The sequence below is a fragment of the Furipterus horrens genome, unplaced genomic scaffold, assembly GCF_987537825.1.
Source record: "Furipterus horrens unplaced genomic scaffold, mFurHor1.1.pri manual_scaffold_11, whole genome shotgun sequence".
Taxonomy (NCBI): domain Eukaryota; kingdom Metazoa; phylum Chordata; class Mammalia; order Chiroptera; family Furipteridae; genus Furipterus; species Furipterus horrens.
In genome coordinates, this window is record NW_028327181.1 from 99,972,988 (window position 1) to 99,988,605 (window position 15,618).

The following is a 15,618-nucleotide window of genomic DNA, read 5'->3' on the forward strand; positions in this document are numbered from 1 at the left end:
CCCTGCACCCAGCAGCAGCTCGGGTGACCCCCGAGGCCCGCTGCTGCTTCCCAAGGCCACGCAGGGGGTGGGGTTTCTGCTGGAAGCAGCAGGTCAGGGGGTGCAGAGGCTGCAGAAGTGGGTGCCTGCAGCACATGTCCCCTCTGTCCCTATATCGGCCCTCAGAGCCGGGATGGAAGTGCCCTCGGTCTCCTTAGAGACCCCGCTGCAGCCGGGAGCCAGGGCCTGGCCATTTCCGGGGCTGTCGCTCGACAGTGGTGTCACTTCTATTGCAGCGGAGGTGGGATGCAGGGCCGCAGACGGCCGTGAGGAGGCGATGGAAGTGGAGACGGATGAGCCGGGGGCCGCGGCCGAGGCAAGGGGAGCCGAGACCCCTGGGCTCCGGAGCAGCCGCGTAAGTCTAGGTCTCGTCCGTGGGCCTCCTGGTGGCTGCCGGCGCCCTCAGGAGCTCCGTACTCGCCCCTGGGAGCCCAAGGAGCAGATGCTTCTCTTTCCTCCACGCAAGTGCAGGCGAATCACGGGGACGGGGTCTGACGGGGGCTCTGCCTGCCGTCTCCGGGCCAGGTTCGCGCTGCTCCTCAACCCCCGGCCCAGTCCAGAGCCCACACGGCCACCTCGCCGTGGTCCCGAGAGCGAACCGGGCGCGTGGACAGCACAGGGGCTCTGCCCAGGACGCACCCCTCACGCCGCCCCGGGGACCTGGCTGCAGCTGGGCCTCGCCCGCGCGTGGGGGGCTAACAGAAGCTCGCTTGCGTCCGTGACAGACGCGGGCCCTGGACACCGGCCGCCTGCTGTGCAGCTGCATACAGAGCGCGGTGAGCCTGCTCCGGGACCCGAGCGAGCGCAGCCCGCGCAGCATGAGGCGCGTGGAGGTTCTGCTCGGCCTCCTGAACGAGGACGAGGACGACGCGCACAAAGGTGAGGTCCCCGGGACCCCGCCCCTCAGCTCGCCTCCCAGTGGGGGCCCAGCGCAGGGTCACAGCAGGCAGCCAGCGCGCGTCCCCTCTGCTGTGTTGCAGCTGCCTTCTCACGGGTGGCCAAGCAGCGGGTCTGCGACCTCCTAAAGCAGCAGGAGGAGAGCCGCACCTTCGACAGGAAGGAGTGGGTGGAGAAGGCGGCCTCCAACCCCGACGCCCTCCAGGAGGCAGGCACGTTCAGGTACCTGAGCAGCGTCAGCAGGCGCGGCGGAGCCCGGGGGGCGGCAGGGCACCTGCACGCTTCTCGCTCTGAGCAGTTCAAAGCGATCTTTCTCTTTTTCCCCAAAAAAGAACAAGGTGGTCTGGGTGATGGTTATGTGGGGGTTGGCTGACTTCTCTCTACTTGTGTGCGAGTCTGCACCTGTCCTTGGAGGATGTAACCGTTTCCCAGCCTGCCACAGACCGTAGAAGCAGGCGCTATTTCAGGTTATTAGAGAAAGAGGGGGATGTGTAGGGGGGAAGAGAAATTACTTTCCCAGACCTCCTGCTCTAAGTTACTTGCTAACTACAGAAGCAAGAACCTGGAAAACCCATTTATTGCCTGTGGCCCTTTTCTGTGAAACCCTTTTCTTGGGACGATCCCAGGCCCACTATGTGGCCCAAGAGGAGGGGCTGGTCCGGCTCCCAGGGAAGGGGCGGCCCGCCCCTGTCGGCAGGTTGCCTCAGACCGAATTCATCCCTCTGTTCCTCATTTCCCTCTGTGAATGGGGATCTGCTCAGCCATAAGCCACTCTGGGCCCGGCTGTCCTGGCTGCTGGGCCCAGCTGCGGGTGCATTGGCGGGGGCGGCCAGGGCACGGCGAGGGGTGACGCGTGGTAGCCCTTTGATGCGGCTTTGTTGCTGCGGGAGTTTCTCCGAATCTTTTTTTTTCTCTGATTATCTCTCGTTTCTTTCCTGATTAGACTTTCTAAGGAAGGAATTTGATAGGACATGAACCTAGAAGGAGTTTCATTTCCCTTGGTTACACCTAAGACCTTTATTAAATACCTCAGTTTACATGAATACTTCTGAAAGCCTCAGTTTTCTGTGTCCCCATCACACACCACCTTGGTTCCTCAACTTCCCCGTTTGCCGGGGGTTCAGAGGGCCAGGCTCCCCAGCTTTCACCGTCGCATTGGGACTGACCCTTCACCCCTCTCTGGTCGAGGGCAGTTCTGACTGCATGCCTGGAGCTCACCTGTGTCAGGTGTCGGGCATCAGGTAGCCCTCTGGAGCCCACTGGTCCTCAGACACAGCCTTGGGGACAAACTCTTTACCCTCCATGAAGACAGAAGTCCTTTGCCCTCTTGGGAATGAACTGTCCAACCCTGGTAGTCTTGATGCTCAGGTTCTCCCACGCCTACAGCCCAGCATCTGCCACCGCCAGGTGCGTCGTCCCCACCTCCCTGCTGCTGGGGCTCTCATTTCTGTAGCCTTCCAGCCTCTTTCTAGTTGGGCATTTTCCCCCTTGAACCACGTGACGTCCTTGGTCGTGTGACGCGTTACTCCCTTAGTAGACGGCCCTGGGCTCTCTGGGTTCCTCTGTGCTGCACACCTAGAAGCTCCACGAGGTATTTCTTTCTTTTGAAACTAGAGCCTGCATTTTCCTCCCCAATATTAATAAGCCAGCAGGTCTCATTTTACCACAAGAAATTTTCAGCAAATTCTTTTTATTACGTTTACACATAATGATGACAGCGGGGCCGTGTAGCTAACGAGCGACGTAATGACAGGTCAGTCCCTAAGTCCCTGTGCTGAGCCACCAGGCTCGAACATGGACCTGGGTCACTGGGGTCGCTCTGACCCACCGCTGGGGCTGCCTGTCCCTCGCTGCAGGCATACCCTCTGGAAGCGGGTCCAGGGTGCCGTGACCCCTCTGCTGGCCAGCATGGTGTCCGTCATTGACCGAGATGGCAACCTGGAGCTCCTGGCTGCGCCTGACACCCCATCCTGGGCCAGAGAACTTTGGATGTTTATTTTCAGTGACCTGAAGCTTCTGAACATTCCTCTTGTGGCGAATGATACCAGGTGAGGGGCAGATTCTCTTTCTGTGCTGCGGGAACAGCCCTCATGTAGCCGCGTGGCCTGAGTGTGCCTCCCTGTGTCTGATGGCACACAGAGGTCACACTCTGGGAGCTGAGGGAGGTTCTGAGAGATCTGAACTGAGCTTGTCCCCAAGCCCTTGCACCACGTCACCTCAGCCTTCCCAGGGAGGCCGCGCCACCCAGCTCTTGGTGGATGTGCTGCCTGGTCTGCACAGCCGGTCCCCGGGCTGGCTCTTGCACTAGGCAGGCTCAGCTGGCTTCCCCGAAGCTTCCCGTTTGGGTTTCAGGGGGCTTTGATTCTGGGCGTCAGGTTAACTAAGCATGTGGAGTAAGTGGAATTCGGGGTCACCAGTGCACACCTTGGGAAGACAAAACTTGGTTGGGAGGCAGACCCCTCCGACGGCCGTGTCCTGTCTGCGCAGGGCTCAGCAGCGTCTGGGCTCCATGCAGCCTGAGCCAGTGAACCTGACGCCCCCGCCCACCTTGGTCTGCAAAGCAGATGACATCAGGCCATCTCGGAGTTCCTTGACCACAGGAACCAGAGGGCCAGCCTCGCAGCCTCCGTGGCTTGGTCTGGAGGACTGGGGAGACCGGCCTTCGGGGGCCCCCGTCCTGCGTCTCAAGCGACACCTCACCAGCCACATTCCGTCCTCTCTTGCCCGACCGCAGGTTCAGGAGTGAGATGTCCCCCATCCTGGTGCTGAGCCACATGAAGCTCTCCAGCGACGTCTGCAACTCTGTCCCATTCAGCTGGAGGATCCGGGACTACGTGGACGAGCTGTGGGTCCAAGCGCAATACATCTCAGAACCCGAAGGTGCGCCTGGGGGTGTGGGGCTGAGCCCAGGGCCCTGCCGCAGGCGGGCGTTCCCATCCAAGGCTCCCAGACAGCGGGGGCCTGGGACTCGGGCGGTGTCCTCAGCCGGTCCTTTCTCAACAACTGCCCGTGACGAGAGCAGAGTGCCTTTGTCTACGCTGCCTGCCCCGGTCCCTCCCAGGCCCCGTGGCGCCTCGCTGCGCTGTTGTCCCCGCTGAGTGGCCCGGCCGTCAGCCGTCCGGGAAAACCAGAGCTCTCACAGCGCTCTGTGGAAAGTCCCCTTAATGAAGTAATCTTTCCAAATTTGACTTCCAGTACTGCCTTTAAAAAATACAGGTCAGCCCTGGCCGGGTGGCTCCGTTGGGTGGAGTGTTGTACTGTTATGTGAACAAAAAGGTCGCCAGTTCGATTCCTGGTCAGGGCACAGGCCTGGCTTGCGGCCTCGGTCACTGACTGGGGTGCATACGAGGGGCAACCATTGGTGTTTCTCACGTCAGTGCTTCTGTCTCCCCGTCTCTAAAATCAATGAGCATGTCCCCAGGTGGGGATTTAAAAAATGAAGAGACATTTAAATTCCGGGTCAGGGTACTTGGAGATGAACTTATTTTTCTGATCAGTGTCCTGACACGTCCTCTGAGCAAACCTGAAGCAGCCCCCCTCGGCGGAGAGGGTGTGTCCGCCTGGGCCCTGAGGCCGCACCGGAGCCCAGAGGGCAGGGGCTCCTGGCTGGAGCAGCGAGTGCCCTGGGCCCCTGAGGCTTGGCTTGCTCCGTCTCGTCCCCCGGGGTGACTGAGGCTGCCTGTGACCAGGGCTCAGCCCGCACCCTGCCTCTGCGTCTGCTGTTCGCCAGGAACGCTTCTGAAGCGCCTAGGAACGACCTCGGAGCCGTGCCGCCCGCTGGCCCCAGGCCCCGAGCCCGGGCAGGGGTCTGCGCCCTCACGCCGCGCCGCCCTGTGGTCTCCCCCGCAGGGGCGTCCGGGAAGCTGCTGGAGGTCTTCCGGCAGACGCCTCTGGGCTGCTTCCTCGCCCGGCTCCGTAGGGAGGAGCGGCGGCAGCTGCTTCACTGCTACCTGCGGGACTTCCTGCTCCTGACCATGACGCTGTCCTCGGGGGACGAGCTGGAGGTGAGGGGGCCGCGGGGGCACGTGGGCCGGTGCGGGCGTGGTGCGGGACGGAGCGTGGCGTGGGTCCCCGGCCCCCCACCGAGGCCCCGAAACACGGCGCTGCCCGGTAGCCCGACGAAGGCCCCCGCTCCCCTGGGACGCCTTCTTCCCGGACGCTCAGCTTCTCTCGAAGGGAACGGGGTCAGTACTAAGCGGCCACCACGGGGTAGTAATCAGCGGGCACTTCCGTGGGGAGAGCGGTGCGTCCTCAAACCTCAGCACCTCAGAAAGGGAAGGGACCGACCTGAGGGGACTCTAGACCCAGCGTGACCAGGGATCGATAAAGGGTTCTTAGGGGTCAAGAAGGAAACGCGCCTATTTTTAAGACCGGGTGACCGCTATAAAGCAGCTGCGAACGGGGCTCCGCGGGCGCCCAGAGAACGTCAGTCACGTGGACGAGACGCCGCAGTAAACGCACGAACCCCGCGCCAGCGCAGGCGCCATCCTCCCGGGCCCTGTGGCAGCGCCGGGTCCCACGGAAGGCGAGACCCCGCCCCGCCCCGCGGCGTGACCCAGCGCGGGGCTCCGGAGCGCCGCCGGGCGGGGCAGACGCGCTCCAGCATCTTGGCCGCAGGAGTGTTCTCTTTAGCTTTGTTCATGGAAGTAGGCGCTCAGACACCCATTTAAGTGTCCAAAACTAAGGGGTGGACAAGCGAGAGGACGGCCACTGGCCCGGCTCCTGCGCAGCCATTACAAACAGCGCGCCTCGGTCACACTTACCGAGGGGGCAGAGGGTGCAGCGAAGGGGAAAAAGGAACACCCTGGGGCCCCCACGTGGGTCGAAAGGGTGGGCACGGACAGGAAGGCACCGGAAGGGGCGGCTCCAGGAAGTAGACCAGGGGCAGCGCCGCTGTGATTCCCGACTTTAGTCCTCCCTCGCTGGGGAGCAGCGTGCGTGCGCGCGTGCGCGTGCACAGAGGCGTGTGGACGTGCAGCGGCGTGCGTGCGCGCGCGCGCAGCGGCCTGTGCGTGCAGCGGCGTGCGTGCGTGTGTGCGCATTGGCGTGCGTGCGCGCGCCACATGCCCGGACACTGAGTGCCTGGCTGTCACCTCAGTTCCTCCGGAGAGCGCTGCGGTCGTGCGTCCGGCAGCTGAGCGCGGGGAGCCCTCACGGGGAGCTGGCCCTGCCCTGGGTGCACCTGGCCTACCAGCGCTTCAAGGTCCGGCTCCAGAACTTCTCCAGGATCCTGACGCTCCACCCGCCGGTCCTAGAGAGCCTAATGGAAGCCGCGCGGAGCCGCGACCTGGCTGGGCCCGAGATGGTATGGCCCCTCTTGGGGACAGATGGTGCTCCCCGCCCGCGCTTCGCCTTCCTTCAGCGGGTGAGGGCGGCTCCCGGGGCCACCAGGGAGGGAAAGCTGGCGGGCCGTGCTCCAGACGGGAGGCTCCAGCACGGGGCCCATACGCCGGCGCGACTCGGGTGTTGACACAGCAAGCGAGTCCCTGCTGGATTCCAAGGCGGTGACCGCAGCCGGCGCGGTGGCGCGGGGGAGGGGCGGAGGGCCGTCCCGGTCCGGGCGCCTACAGGAGGCCGTGGGTCGGTGTCTCTCGCGTAGATGTGTCTCTCCCTTCCTCTCTTTCTCACACCGGTAAACATACACGAGTGGGGACTTTTTTTAACGAAGAAAGAAAAGGATGAGGCTGTGGGCCTGGGCCAGGCGGCGCAGGCGGGGCCTCCGGGCTTGGGACTTAGAGCCGCCCGCGGGGCCGGGGGCGCGCTGAGCCTCGGGTCTGCTCTCTGCCTCCCAGACCCTGGACGCGTCTGCGGCGCTGGCCTGTGCCGAGCTGCTGCTGCGGGACCTGCTGAAGCCCGGCCCTCAGGAGTGGCTGCAGAGCGTGAAGAACCTGTCGATGCCGCTGGAGCTCCTCTGCTCCGACAGCTACCTGCAGGGCCACCCGAGCGTGGCCGGAGACCACATCAGGGAAGTCAGGTGTGTCCCCAGAACTGGTGCTCGGGGTCCCTTCCGCTCGTACCCCCGGTGGCCTGCTGAGTCCCCGGGCATGTCAGAGGAAAGAGGCCCCCCCCCCCGCCGGGCCCCACACTGGTGCGAGAGGCGGAGAGACGCGGCAGAGGTCGGGGGGGGGGGGGGCAGTGGCGGTGGCAGAAAGACAGGCAGGCTCTGCGGTCCCACAGCAGGAAGGCCGTGGGCCGGAGCAGCTGGAGAGGACCCCGGGCCGGGGGGGGGGGGGGGGTGGCCAGCAGCGGGGGCCGCTGTCCTGGCGGACTGCTCCTGTGCTGGCTCGTGGGCAAGAGTGTGCCGTCGGGTGTATCCACGCAGAGTCGGGAGGTTGGGCGAGCACAGCACAGGGCTCCCACGGGCCTCCCTCTGCCTGCCCCCGACATGGGGCTCATCTGCCCGCCTTCCCACCCGGCCCCCCCGCCCCCATGCTATCTCAGAGTCTGCGGTCAGAGCTAAGCGGGCGGTGCCTTCTCTTGACAGAACCCACTGGAACCGCATTGTCTCTGTGTCACTCTTCGTGGAGCACGTGCTCCTGGGGATCGAGCAGCACGTTCCTGAGCTGCGTGAGCTGGTGACTGAGTACGTTTACACCCTCGACAAGGTGAGCGCTCAGGTTCTCTGGGCAAGCAGGGTCCTGCCTGTGCAAGACCTTTCTGTGCAGGCTGGTGCATGCCTTTCCCTCGGGCAGTTTTATCTAAAAACAAGAACTGTCCCATTACGCAGGCCACTGGCTCTCACAGCCACTGGTTGGTTCAGTTGTGTGACCTGTCCTGGGTGATAAGTCAGAGCGGATCATTTTACCAAAACAACTCACGCAGAGAATGTGCAGCGCAATCTCTGGGACAGCGGAAGGAGGCGGCTCCGCCCAGGCCCCTGGGGCCCCAGCCCAGCCCTGCCACCACTTGCAAAAAATTGGGGACCTTGTAAAAGGGCAATAACGAGCAATCAGGTGACTGATCCGCTCATCAGATGGCACTATAGCAGTTCCCTCCGTGTAGCAAGGAAGGAAGCTTATTGCAGAAGCTTGGATACAAGTGACACAAAGCTTAAAACCACTCAAAACAGTAACAGTATCTTTGTTCAGCCTCTCTGGGGAGGAGAGGGGTACACTTGGGTTGGAACTGTATAACATTTTGTTTCTTCAAAAAGGGATCTAACTCAAATGTTCCCAAGCTGGTAAATTTCTTACAGCTTGGTGGCAGATACACAGGCGGCCTTTATGTTGTCACTTAAAGTTTGAAATCTCTCACAGTGAGACAAGGGGTTAGACCTTATAAACAGAGGAAGAGGGGAAAACTGGAGGTTGAGAACATGGTCCTTCTCCCGAAAGCATCACTATTACAAAAACATTCAACAGGAAAGAGCTGCCGAGCGCACACAGGCCCCGCCCCGCAGGTGGCCCCCAGTCCGGAGGGCAGGCGCGCCGGCTGCAGGGAGAGGCTGTATTTTTTGCCCTGGTGTTTGACACACCTGGCCTGGCTGACCTTCCTCGCCCTGTGTTGCTGCTAACGCTCTTCCTGGTTGCTGCCTTTCCTTCCACACCAGCGTCTGCAAGAGAACTCTGACATCAAGACCCTGCGGCCATTCGAGGCCGTGGTGAAGACCCTCTGGGAATGTAAGGACCGGGTCAGCAACATCTTGTGCCGGTGAGCGCTGTGGTCCGGGGCCCCTGAGGGAGTCTGAACTTTGATATTTCTAGTGCCCCCGAGCCGGCTTCTCTGCGCCAGCACTGACCACTGCCCTCGGACCCTAGGTTCGGGATCAGGGCGTGCCCCGTCTGCCTGGGAGACGCCCACGAGCCTGTCTGCCTGCCCTGTGACCACGTGTTCTGCATGAGCTGCGTCAGATCCTGGCTCACCGTTGGGCAGATGAGCTGCCCCCTCTGTTTAACCGAGTTGCCGCGCTACTTCTCTCCAGAGGTTTCCCGAGAGAAGAGGTAAAACACTTGTTCTCTTAACACATCGTGTACAAGTGGTGAGAATTCTCGTCATTCCTAAAAGGCATTTAAATATCCCGGTATGCAACGTGTTAAGAAAGCTTCTTCCTCCTTTTTTGCTAATAGCATTATTTGGAAATATAACTATTAACCTTCAAAATCCTGACTGAAGGGGACTGTCCCACAAGAAACAATGTACTCAAGATTATTCTTCCCCGATATACGTATGGCTGGGTTTGGGAGACAGCAAAGTCAGCAGAAATAAACCGGAAAATCATAAGGAGTGTAAAGCCACCACAAGAGACCCCAATAATGGAGGTGGCTTATCCTCTTGGTGTGTCACTGCCACTCATGTTCTAGGACTGAGGTTAAGCCCGCTGTGGGCTGGAAAAGTGCTTCTCGGGGCAGGTGATTGACACTAGCAGGAGCCCTGTGGGCTTAGCTGGCTCCAGCATGCTCAGAAGGGCTGGCTCCCTCCCCTCCGCTCCCTCCAGAGGCCTTGAAGGAGGGAGCCCTGGGCGGGCCTGCCGTGGGCTCCTTGACACGCTCCCAGGGTGTGAGGAATGTGGCCGGCTGGTCCGAGTATTCGCAGTGTCCCTAGAGAGACGATTCCACACTGCCTGGTGTGGGTTCCAGACCAGCTCTAACCAATATAAGGAGAGACTCACATCTTTTTGTTTTAAAAATCAGAATGCTCCCCTGGCTGGTGTGGCTCAGTGGGCTGAGCGCTGGCCTGCGAACCAAAGGGTCGCTGGTTCGATTCCCAGTCAGGGCACAGGCCTGGGTTACGGGCCAGGTCCCCAGTTCCGGGGCGCACGAGAGGCAGGCAGCCAGTTGTGTCCCTCTCTTTTTCCCCCCTCCCCCTCTCTAAAACAAAAATAAATACAATATGTTTTTGAACAAAATGCCATCGCATCCCAGAGCGTGTGCAGGGAGGACAGCAGAGCCTTTCCACCCAACCTTTTGACGTGGTTTCTGGCCGTTCCCCAGGGACGCCATCGAGAAGCACGCCTGCTTCCGACACCTGTGCACCAGCTTCTTCGTGGACCTGGTGTCCACCGTGTGCTTCAAAGACAACTGTCCCCCGCACAAGGACGTGGTGGAGATGCTGCTGTCCCTGCTCTTTGTGCAGAAGAGGCTGTTAAGGAGCGCGCCTCAGAGTACGTGGCTCTCCCCCCGTGGGCCTCCCCCCCCCCCCCCATGTCTGCCTGGGACAGCAAGCTAAGCTGTCTCTTTCTGGTTTAAGCGCGCCAGGAACACACAAAGGCTCTGTCTCCATTCGACGACGTTGTGGACAAGACGCCGGTCGTCCGCTCCGTGGTCCTGAAGCTGCTCCTGAAGTACAGGTCAGCGTGCTGGCTTCCAGCCCGGCCGCCCGCCTTTCCTTCGCGGGCCGAGCCGCTGGTTCCCCGTCGGGGGAGGCCTTTCGAGGGACAGACCGCCCACCTATTTGTGTGTCCCAGGCTGCGGGGACCGTTCCCGCGCACAGGCAGATGCGTCCGGCACAGACGCGACGTGCTGTGCGGGAGGGGAGGGTGGATGGCGCGGAAGGGGACCCGGAGCCGCGGTCCGTGTCTGCCCCGGTGTGTGGTGCCGAGGGAGGCGGCAGGGCCCTCCGTCACCGACGCCGGCCCGGACACCCTCTAAGCTGCGACAGCTCCGAAGCTCCTACGGTGCGTCTGTGAGTGGGTACAGGAGCCCACGTGGGGTCACATGATCTTCTAGAACATTCTCAGAAGGTGGCCTGTGTTCAGGAGGCGCTCTCGGGGGACTGGCACACACGGCCTGTGTCCTGGTCGGCGGCCTCCTGTGGGGTGGTGGCCGGGTCAAGGCGCTGCAAGGCGGGCCCCGACGGAGCAGCCGTTAATGACGGAGGGCCGAGAGCAGGCGGAGGCTGGAGGTCTGACTGACCCCTGCCCCGCGGGCCGCGGCGTCCCGCGCACAAGCGCATCCGTCTCCTTTCCGCGCGTCCCGTGGGGGAAGCGGGCTCCTGCGGGGCTTTCAGAGATGCCGCCCTCCGAACGCGCTGTTACAGGGCGCGTCTTACTGGCGCGGCGTGTGCGGGAGAGCCGACCGCGGGGGCCGAGCAGCGCCCTGCGCGTCCCGTGACTCCCGTCAGCCGACGGCTGCGTGGGCTCCGCGCTCGTGAGCCGAGGTGTGCTCGCCGGCACACGGCCTGACACGGAGCGGCCGAGCCTGCGGAGTCCGGGGCTGGCCGTCGTGCGCTGGTGTTAGGGCGAAAGCCGGGAGACGGGGGCCCCTCCCTGGGCCTGCCGAGGCCGGGAGACGCGCCGGCTTCGTCGTTCCTTCGCTTCGGTGGTTCGAGTGCTCGGGGAGCATGAAGGGCTAACTGGGCTGCGCTGGGGCCACTCCGTGGGGGTGCAGACATCAGCTCTGCGCAGCCCCGTGCCCCCCACTCTGGCCTGGACACGCGGAGGGAGACCAGTCACACTGCCCGGCCATGTCCCGGGCCACTGAGCGCGGCCGGCACCACACACGGCGGGACAGCTGCGCTGGCACCGACGCAGTTCTCAGTGTGCGGGGCGGGGGTTCTTGGGGGGCCCGAGGGCCCACGGCTGCTTCTGAGATAACAGGGGTGACTGGCTGCCTTCCTCCTGCTGGGACCCCGCTGTCCCAGGAGCCGCCCTCCGTCGCCCCAGGCCCGCGTCGCTTCGAAAGTGTCAGCGTCCCTGAGGAGGGTTCCGGGGAGGCTGTAGAGCCGCGAAGCCCGCCGCTCCCAGCCCCTGAGGCCGCGGCTGTACCGCCCTGGCCGCGGGGAGAGTCGCGGGGCGGCCTCGGAGCCTGGCCGGGAACCTGGCGCGCTGTCGCGGGCGCCGCCGGGGCGACGGTGGCGGCTCCCGGGCCCCGGCCCCGCCTCTCCCCGGCCGGCAGGGCCAGCAAACGCGGTCTCTGTCGCTGGGGAGGGAATGTAAGCCCCGCAGCACCGACGAGAGTCCTGCGAGCCTGTCTCCCCTGCGCCCGCCCGCCGGCTCCCCAGGGACCCGGACTGCGCTGACGCGCGGCCGCGGCGACGGCAAGAACGGCAGGTTCCGGTGCATCAGCGGGGCGGGGCCGCGCCGCCAGTGCGGCAGGCGACAGTCACGTGCTCGTCAGGAAACATTCCGCCGGCGGGCGAGGCCGGCACGGGACTTGTCGCCCTGACAGCACAGGGTGCATGTGACGCCTGACGGCGGGGGGGGGGGGGGGGGGGGGGGGGGGGTGACGCCGCTGATGAGGTGGGGGGAGGGGCGCAGGTGACGCCTGATGGCGGGGGCGGGGGTGGGGGCAGGTGACGCGCCTGATGGCGGGGGCGGGGCGTGCAGGTGACGCGCCTGACGGGGGGGGGGGGGGGGGGGGGGGCCTGGTTCCGGCTGCGCGCGGCCACGAGCCTTTCACAACGACCCGTGGTCGGAGAGGAGGACCCAGTCCCCTGAAAGGCCCGTGGGCGGCCCCCGGTACCCAGATAAGCGCGGGGAAGAGCGGGTGCTCCCCGCGCCTGCGGCGGCGGCGCAGTGGGGTAGGGGTCCGGCCGCCGCAGCCGCTGGGCAGGGCGGGGGCAGGGACAGCGAAGCCACTCTGCTTGCGAGTACGTTTCTGATGATGAAGACTAGTTTACTTTGAAGTGTTCTTCCCTTTAACATGTAACGGGCTCATTCTTGTTAGTTGAAGGCAGAGGGTGGTTCCGAGTGCTCTCGGTGTCGGTAGATATGACCCACGTTGACCAGAGCCCTTCGGGGCTCCTGGTCACTTCTAACACGGCAGAGGAGTCCTGCGGACAGCTGGTCAGAGACGAGGCGTTTTCTGTTCCTTCATTATTGTGCTAAAACACTTTTGTTAGGATCGTGTTGCGTGCTACGTGTGTGCGTGTGTGTGTGTGTGTGCGTGTGTGTGGAAGATGGCGAGAGAGAAGTAGGCAGCCCCTTTTGGGGGGGAGGGGAATGGATCTAGACCCGAGGTAACCAGGTTCACTATTTCTCTTTCGGTAGCTTCCACGAAGTCAAAGATTACATCCAGGAGTACTTGTCCCAGTTAGAAAAAAAAACCTTCCTGGCCGAGGACAAGGCGGAGGTGTACCTGCTTTTTAGCAGCTGTATGGAGGTGCGTGCTCCCCCCCCCCCCCCGTGCCGTGGGAAGTGCTTCTGAAAAGTCACAATATCACGTTAGTCTATAAAATTAACAGACGCTGTGTTCCACGCAGCGAGAAAAAAGTTTCAGAAACACTGCATTTGCCCTTAGTAAGTGTCTCCCTCGGCACAGACGTGCGGAGGGAAAGCCCACAGCCCAGAGGCGCCCAGCACTGACGTGGGCTCTGCCTGGCGTGGGTGGCACCCTGACCGCCTTCTGTGGTCACTCGCGCAGGCTCTCGCTCCTTGCAAACACCTTCAGCTGCACACGAGAAAAGTCAGGTCACGCAGTTTTTCTCAGCACCCTCAATCCCTCTCTCTTGCCCCTGAAGTGAGAAGGAACAATCGTTTTCTATGCTTCAAAAATGTGCGCTGCGACCTACAGCGTCCTTTCTCCTTCCTTTATGCCCCACGGCCACACGGGGACTTCGGGGGCTGGGGCTTGCACAGGAGGAAAGATGACGTCCTCCTCCATCTGGCTCCCTAGGATGCGCTCCTTGAGAAGAGAGGCATCTGCTCCGCGAGGGACGACGTGGCCTGCCTGCGGGAGGACGTGCATTTCCTCCGGGCGTGTCTGCTGGGCCGCAGCAACCCTGTCCCCGAGGCCTCGGTCGAGTGCCTGCAGGAGGTGGCCAGGCTCCGCCTGTGCCTCGACAGGGCCGCCGAGGTCCTCGCTGAGCTGCGGGAAGGCTCGGGCAAGTCCTTCCTCTGCCCCGTTACTCAGAAATTGGGGAAGGTGGGCCCCTCCTCCTCAGTTGGTGTTTTCTCTGTGCACCCGACGTACTGGCCTCGCACCCGAGACTGTCGGTGATGATCCCCCAGCCCCGCCGTGACCGCGTTCTCCTTGGCTCCGCAGTGGTGGCCCCGGAGAGGCAGCAGTACCTGCGGCTGGTGGAGCACTTCTGCACGCAGGCCGGGAACGACTGGTACCAGGTGTACCTGGTGCGGAAGCTGACGAGCCTGCGGGGCATGGAGTGTGTGCAGAGTCTCTCCCGGTCCGGCCACCCGGCCCAGTGGGTGTTCCCCAAGGACATCATCGCACAGCAGGTGAGGGCCAGTCCCGCAGCCGGTGCTATCCCCTCTGGGCACCCTCCCTGGCCTCCTCCCAGCTGCTCAGGGCAAGGCCTGCGTCTGCTCCAGGCCCTCGTCCCAGTGCCCTGGGCGACCCCGCGCAGCTGGTGATGTGCCTCACGGCCTGCCACGGGGAGGGGCGCGTGTGTGCACACGGGCTTCTCTCTGTTCCCTCGCTGCAGTTTTTGTAGGCATGACTGCTGATAGCGCTGGATGCAGGTAAAGCAAAAGGACGACTCTGGCTTTGCTCAGCAAAGCAGGATGAGGCCTTTCTGTCCCCGGCTGTCGGAGCCCAGCAGAGCCAGGCTTGGGGAGGGCTGCGTCGCTGGGCTTCAAGGTTCTCAGTGCTCAGAAACGAGCTTGTTCTCCTTGTCCCTGTCATCCAAATGGCACGAGAAACCTCGGCTTCCTTTGGCATTCAGGCTGACACAGTGAAGCCGCCTGGCCTCCGGGGCCGCTGGGAGTGGAGAGAGGTGGCCCTGCCTGGTCACAGCGCCTCGCCCTCCAGGGCTGCAGGGAGCCCGGGGGAGTGTCCTGCACACCACGCACTGTCCTGCCGTGGGCCAGCACAGTCCCTGGCCTTGGACCTCCACTGATGACCTGCTTCCTTACTTGGGCAGACGGTGCTTTGCCGAGCGTTCCCCCCCTTCCCCGCCGTGGCTAACCCTGTGTTCCCGGGTTGCAGAGGGATCACCCGGGCCACGTCGACCACTTCCTGGTGCACGGGCACGAGTACAAGGCTGTCCGTGACGCTGTGGGCAAGGCCATGCTGCAGTGCGGGCCGCGGGCCATCACGACTGCTCTGCAGGTACAGTGGGCGCCCCACGAACGTGCCTCTTCCCGTGGTTCTGTCCAGTGATGCAGGGGGAGGTGCCCCAGAGGAGGACGGCCATGTGGGGAGTCACGGGCCCGTGGCCTCCACGGACGCACCTGGCCGAGCAGAGACAGCAGCCACCGCCAAGCTGGGCGGTCAGGTTTGCTTGGGCTTGCTGAGCTGCCACAGCCCTCGGTGCCAGAGGACCCTCTGGGGTCCGCTGGTAGCCGCTCCTGCCCTGAAACCCCGCTGACGGCACACGCGGTCCCATGTGCGTTCGTTTTAAGAAAGATGCGGGCTGTTTAGAATCTAATGTTTAAAGCGTCTGGTCTTGCTTCCCGCTGAGCTCGGATCGCACCTGTGCTCGGGGGGCTTCCAGGGCAGGGGAGGGACAGGGGTCTGTGTTCCTCTGTCACGAGGCTGCTGACACAGACACCCCCACTTCAGCGGAACGTTTTACGAACCTCACTGTCTCGGGGCTGTCGCCTGCGATGGTCCTTGAGGTGCAGGGTCCAGGTGTCCAGGGTCTTGGGAAGGTGCCCTGCACCCTGTCCTGGTTCAGGGGCTGAGTCACACGGGGCCCACATGGTCCAGCCCCCGTTGGCGTCCTTTTCTCAGGCCTGCGGGAGCTCTGAGACGCACCGGAGGGCCTACCTGCTGCTGGCCCTGTTCCGGGAGGTAGCCACTCTTTACGGGTCCCCCAACAGCATCGTGCACCCCACGCCCCGGGTGA

The 15,618-nt window shown here is 63.3% G+C and overlaps 1 protein-coding gene across 1 annotated transcript in view; it reads left to right on the forward strand.

Moving 5' to 3' along the window:
• The window catches only part of RNF213 (ring finger protein 213), a 77,709-nt gene that overhangs the window by 50,892 nt on the left and 11,199 nt on the right, over positions 1-15,618 (forward strand). The window contains exons 35-52 of the mRNA XM_090257599.1: positions 276-394; positions 765-918; positions 1,020-1,158; positions 2,793-2,984; positions 3,671-3,816; positions 4,786-4,940; positions 6,035-6,241; positions 6,729-6,910; positions 7,421-7,541; positions 8,486-8,586; positions 8,694-8,876; positions 9,867-10,036; positions 10,123-10,222; positions 12,863-12,974; positions 13,488-13,695; positions 13,857-14,047; positions 14,757-14,879; positions 15,504-15,614. Coding sequence (XP_090113725.1) covers positions 276-394; positions 765-918; positions 1,020-1,158; positions 2,793-2,984; positions 3,671-3,816; positions 4,786-4,940; positions 6,035-6,241; positions 6,729-6,910; positions 7,421-7,541; positions 8,486-8,586; positions 8,694-8,876; positions 9,867-10,036; positions 10,123-10,222; positions 12,863-12,974; positions 13,488-13,695; positions 13,857-14,047; positions 14,757-14,879; positions 15,504-15,614 — 2,714 coding nt within the window. The remainder of the gene's footprint in view (positions 1-275; positions 395-764; positions 919-1,019; positions 1,159-2,792; positions 2,985-3,670; positions 3,817-4,785; positions 4,941-6,034; positions 6,242-6,728; positions 6,911-7,420; positions 7,542-8,485; positions 8,587-8,693; positions 8,877-9,866; positions 10,037-10,122; positions 10,223-12,862; positions 12,975-13,487; positions 13,696-13,856; positions 14,048-14,756; positions 14,880-15,503; positions 15,615-15,618) is intronic.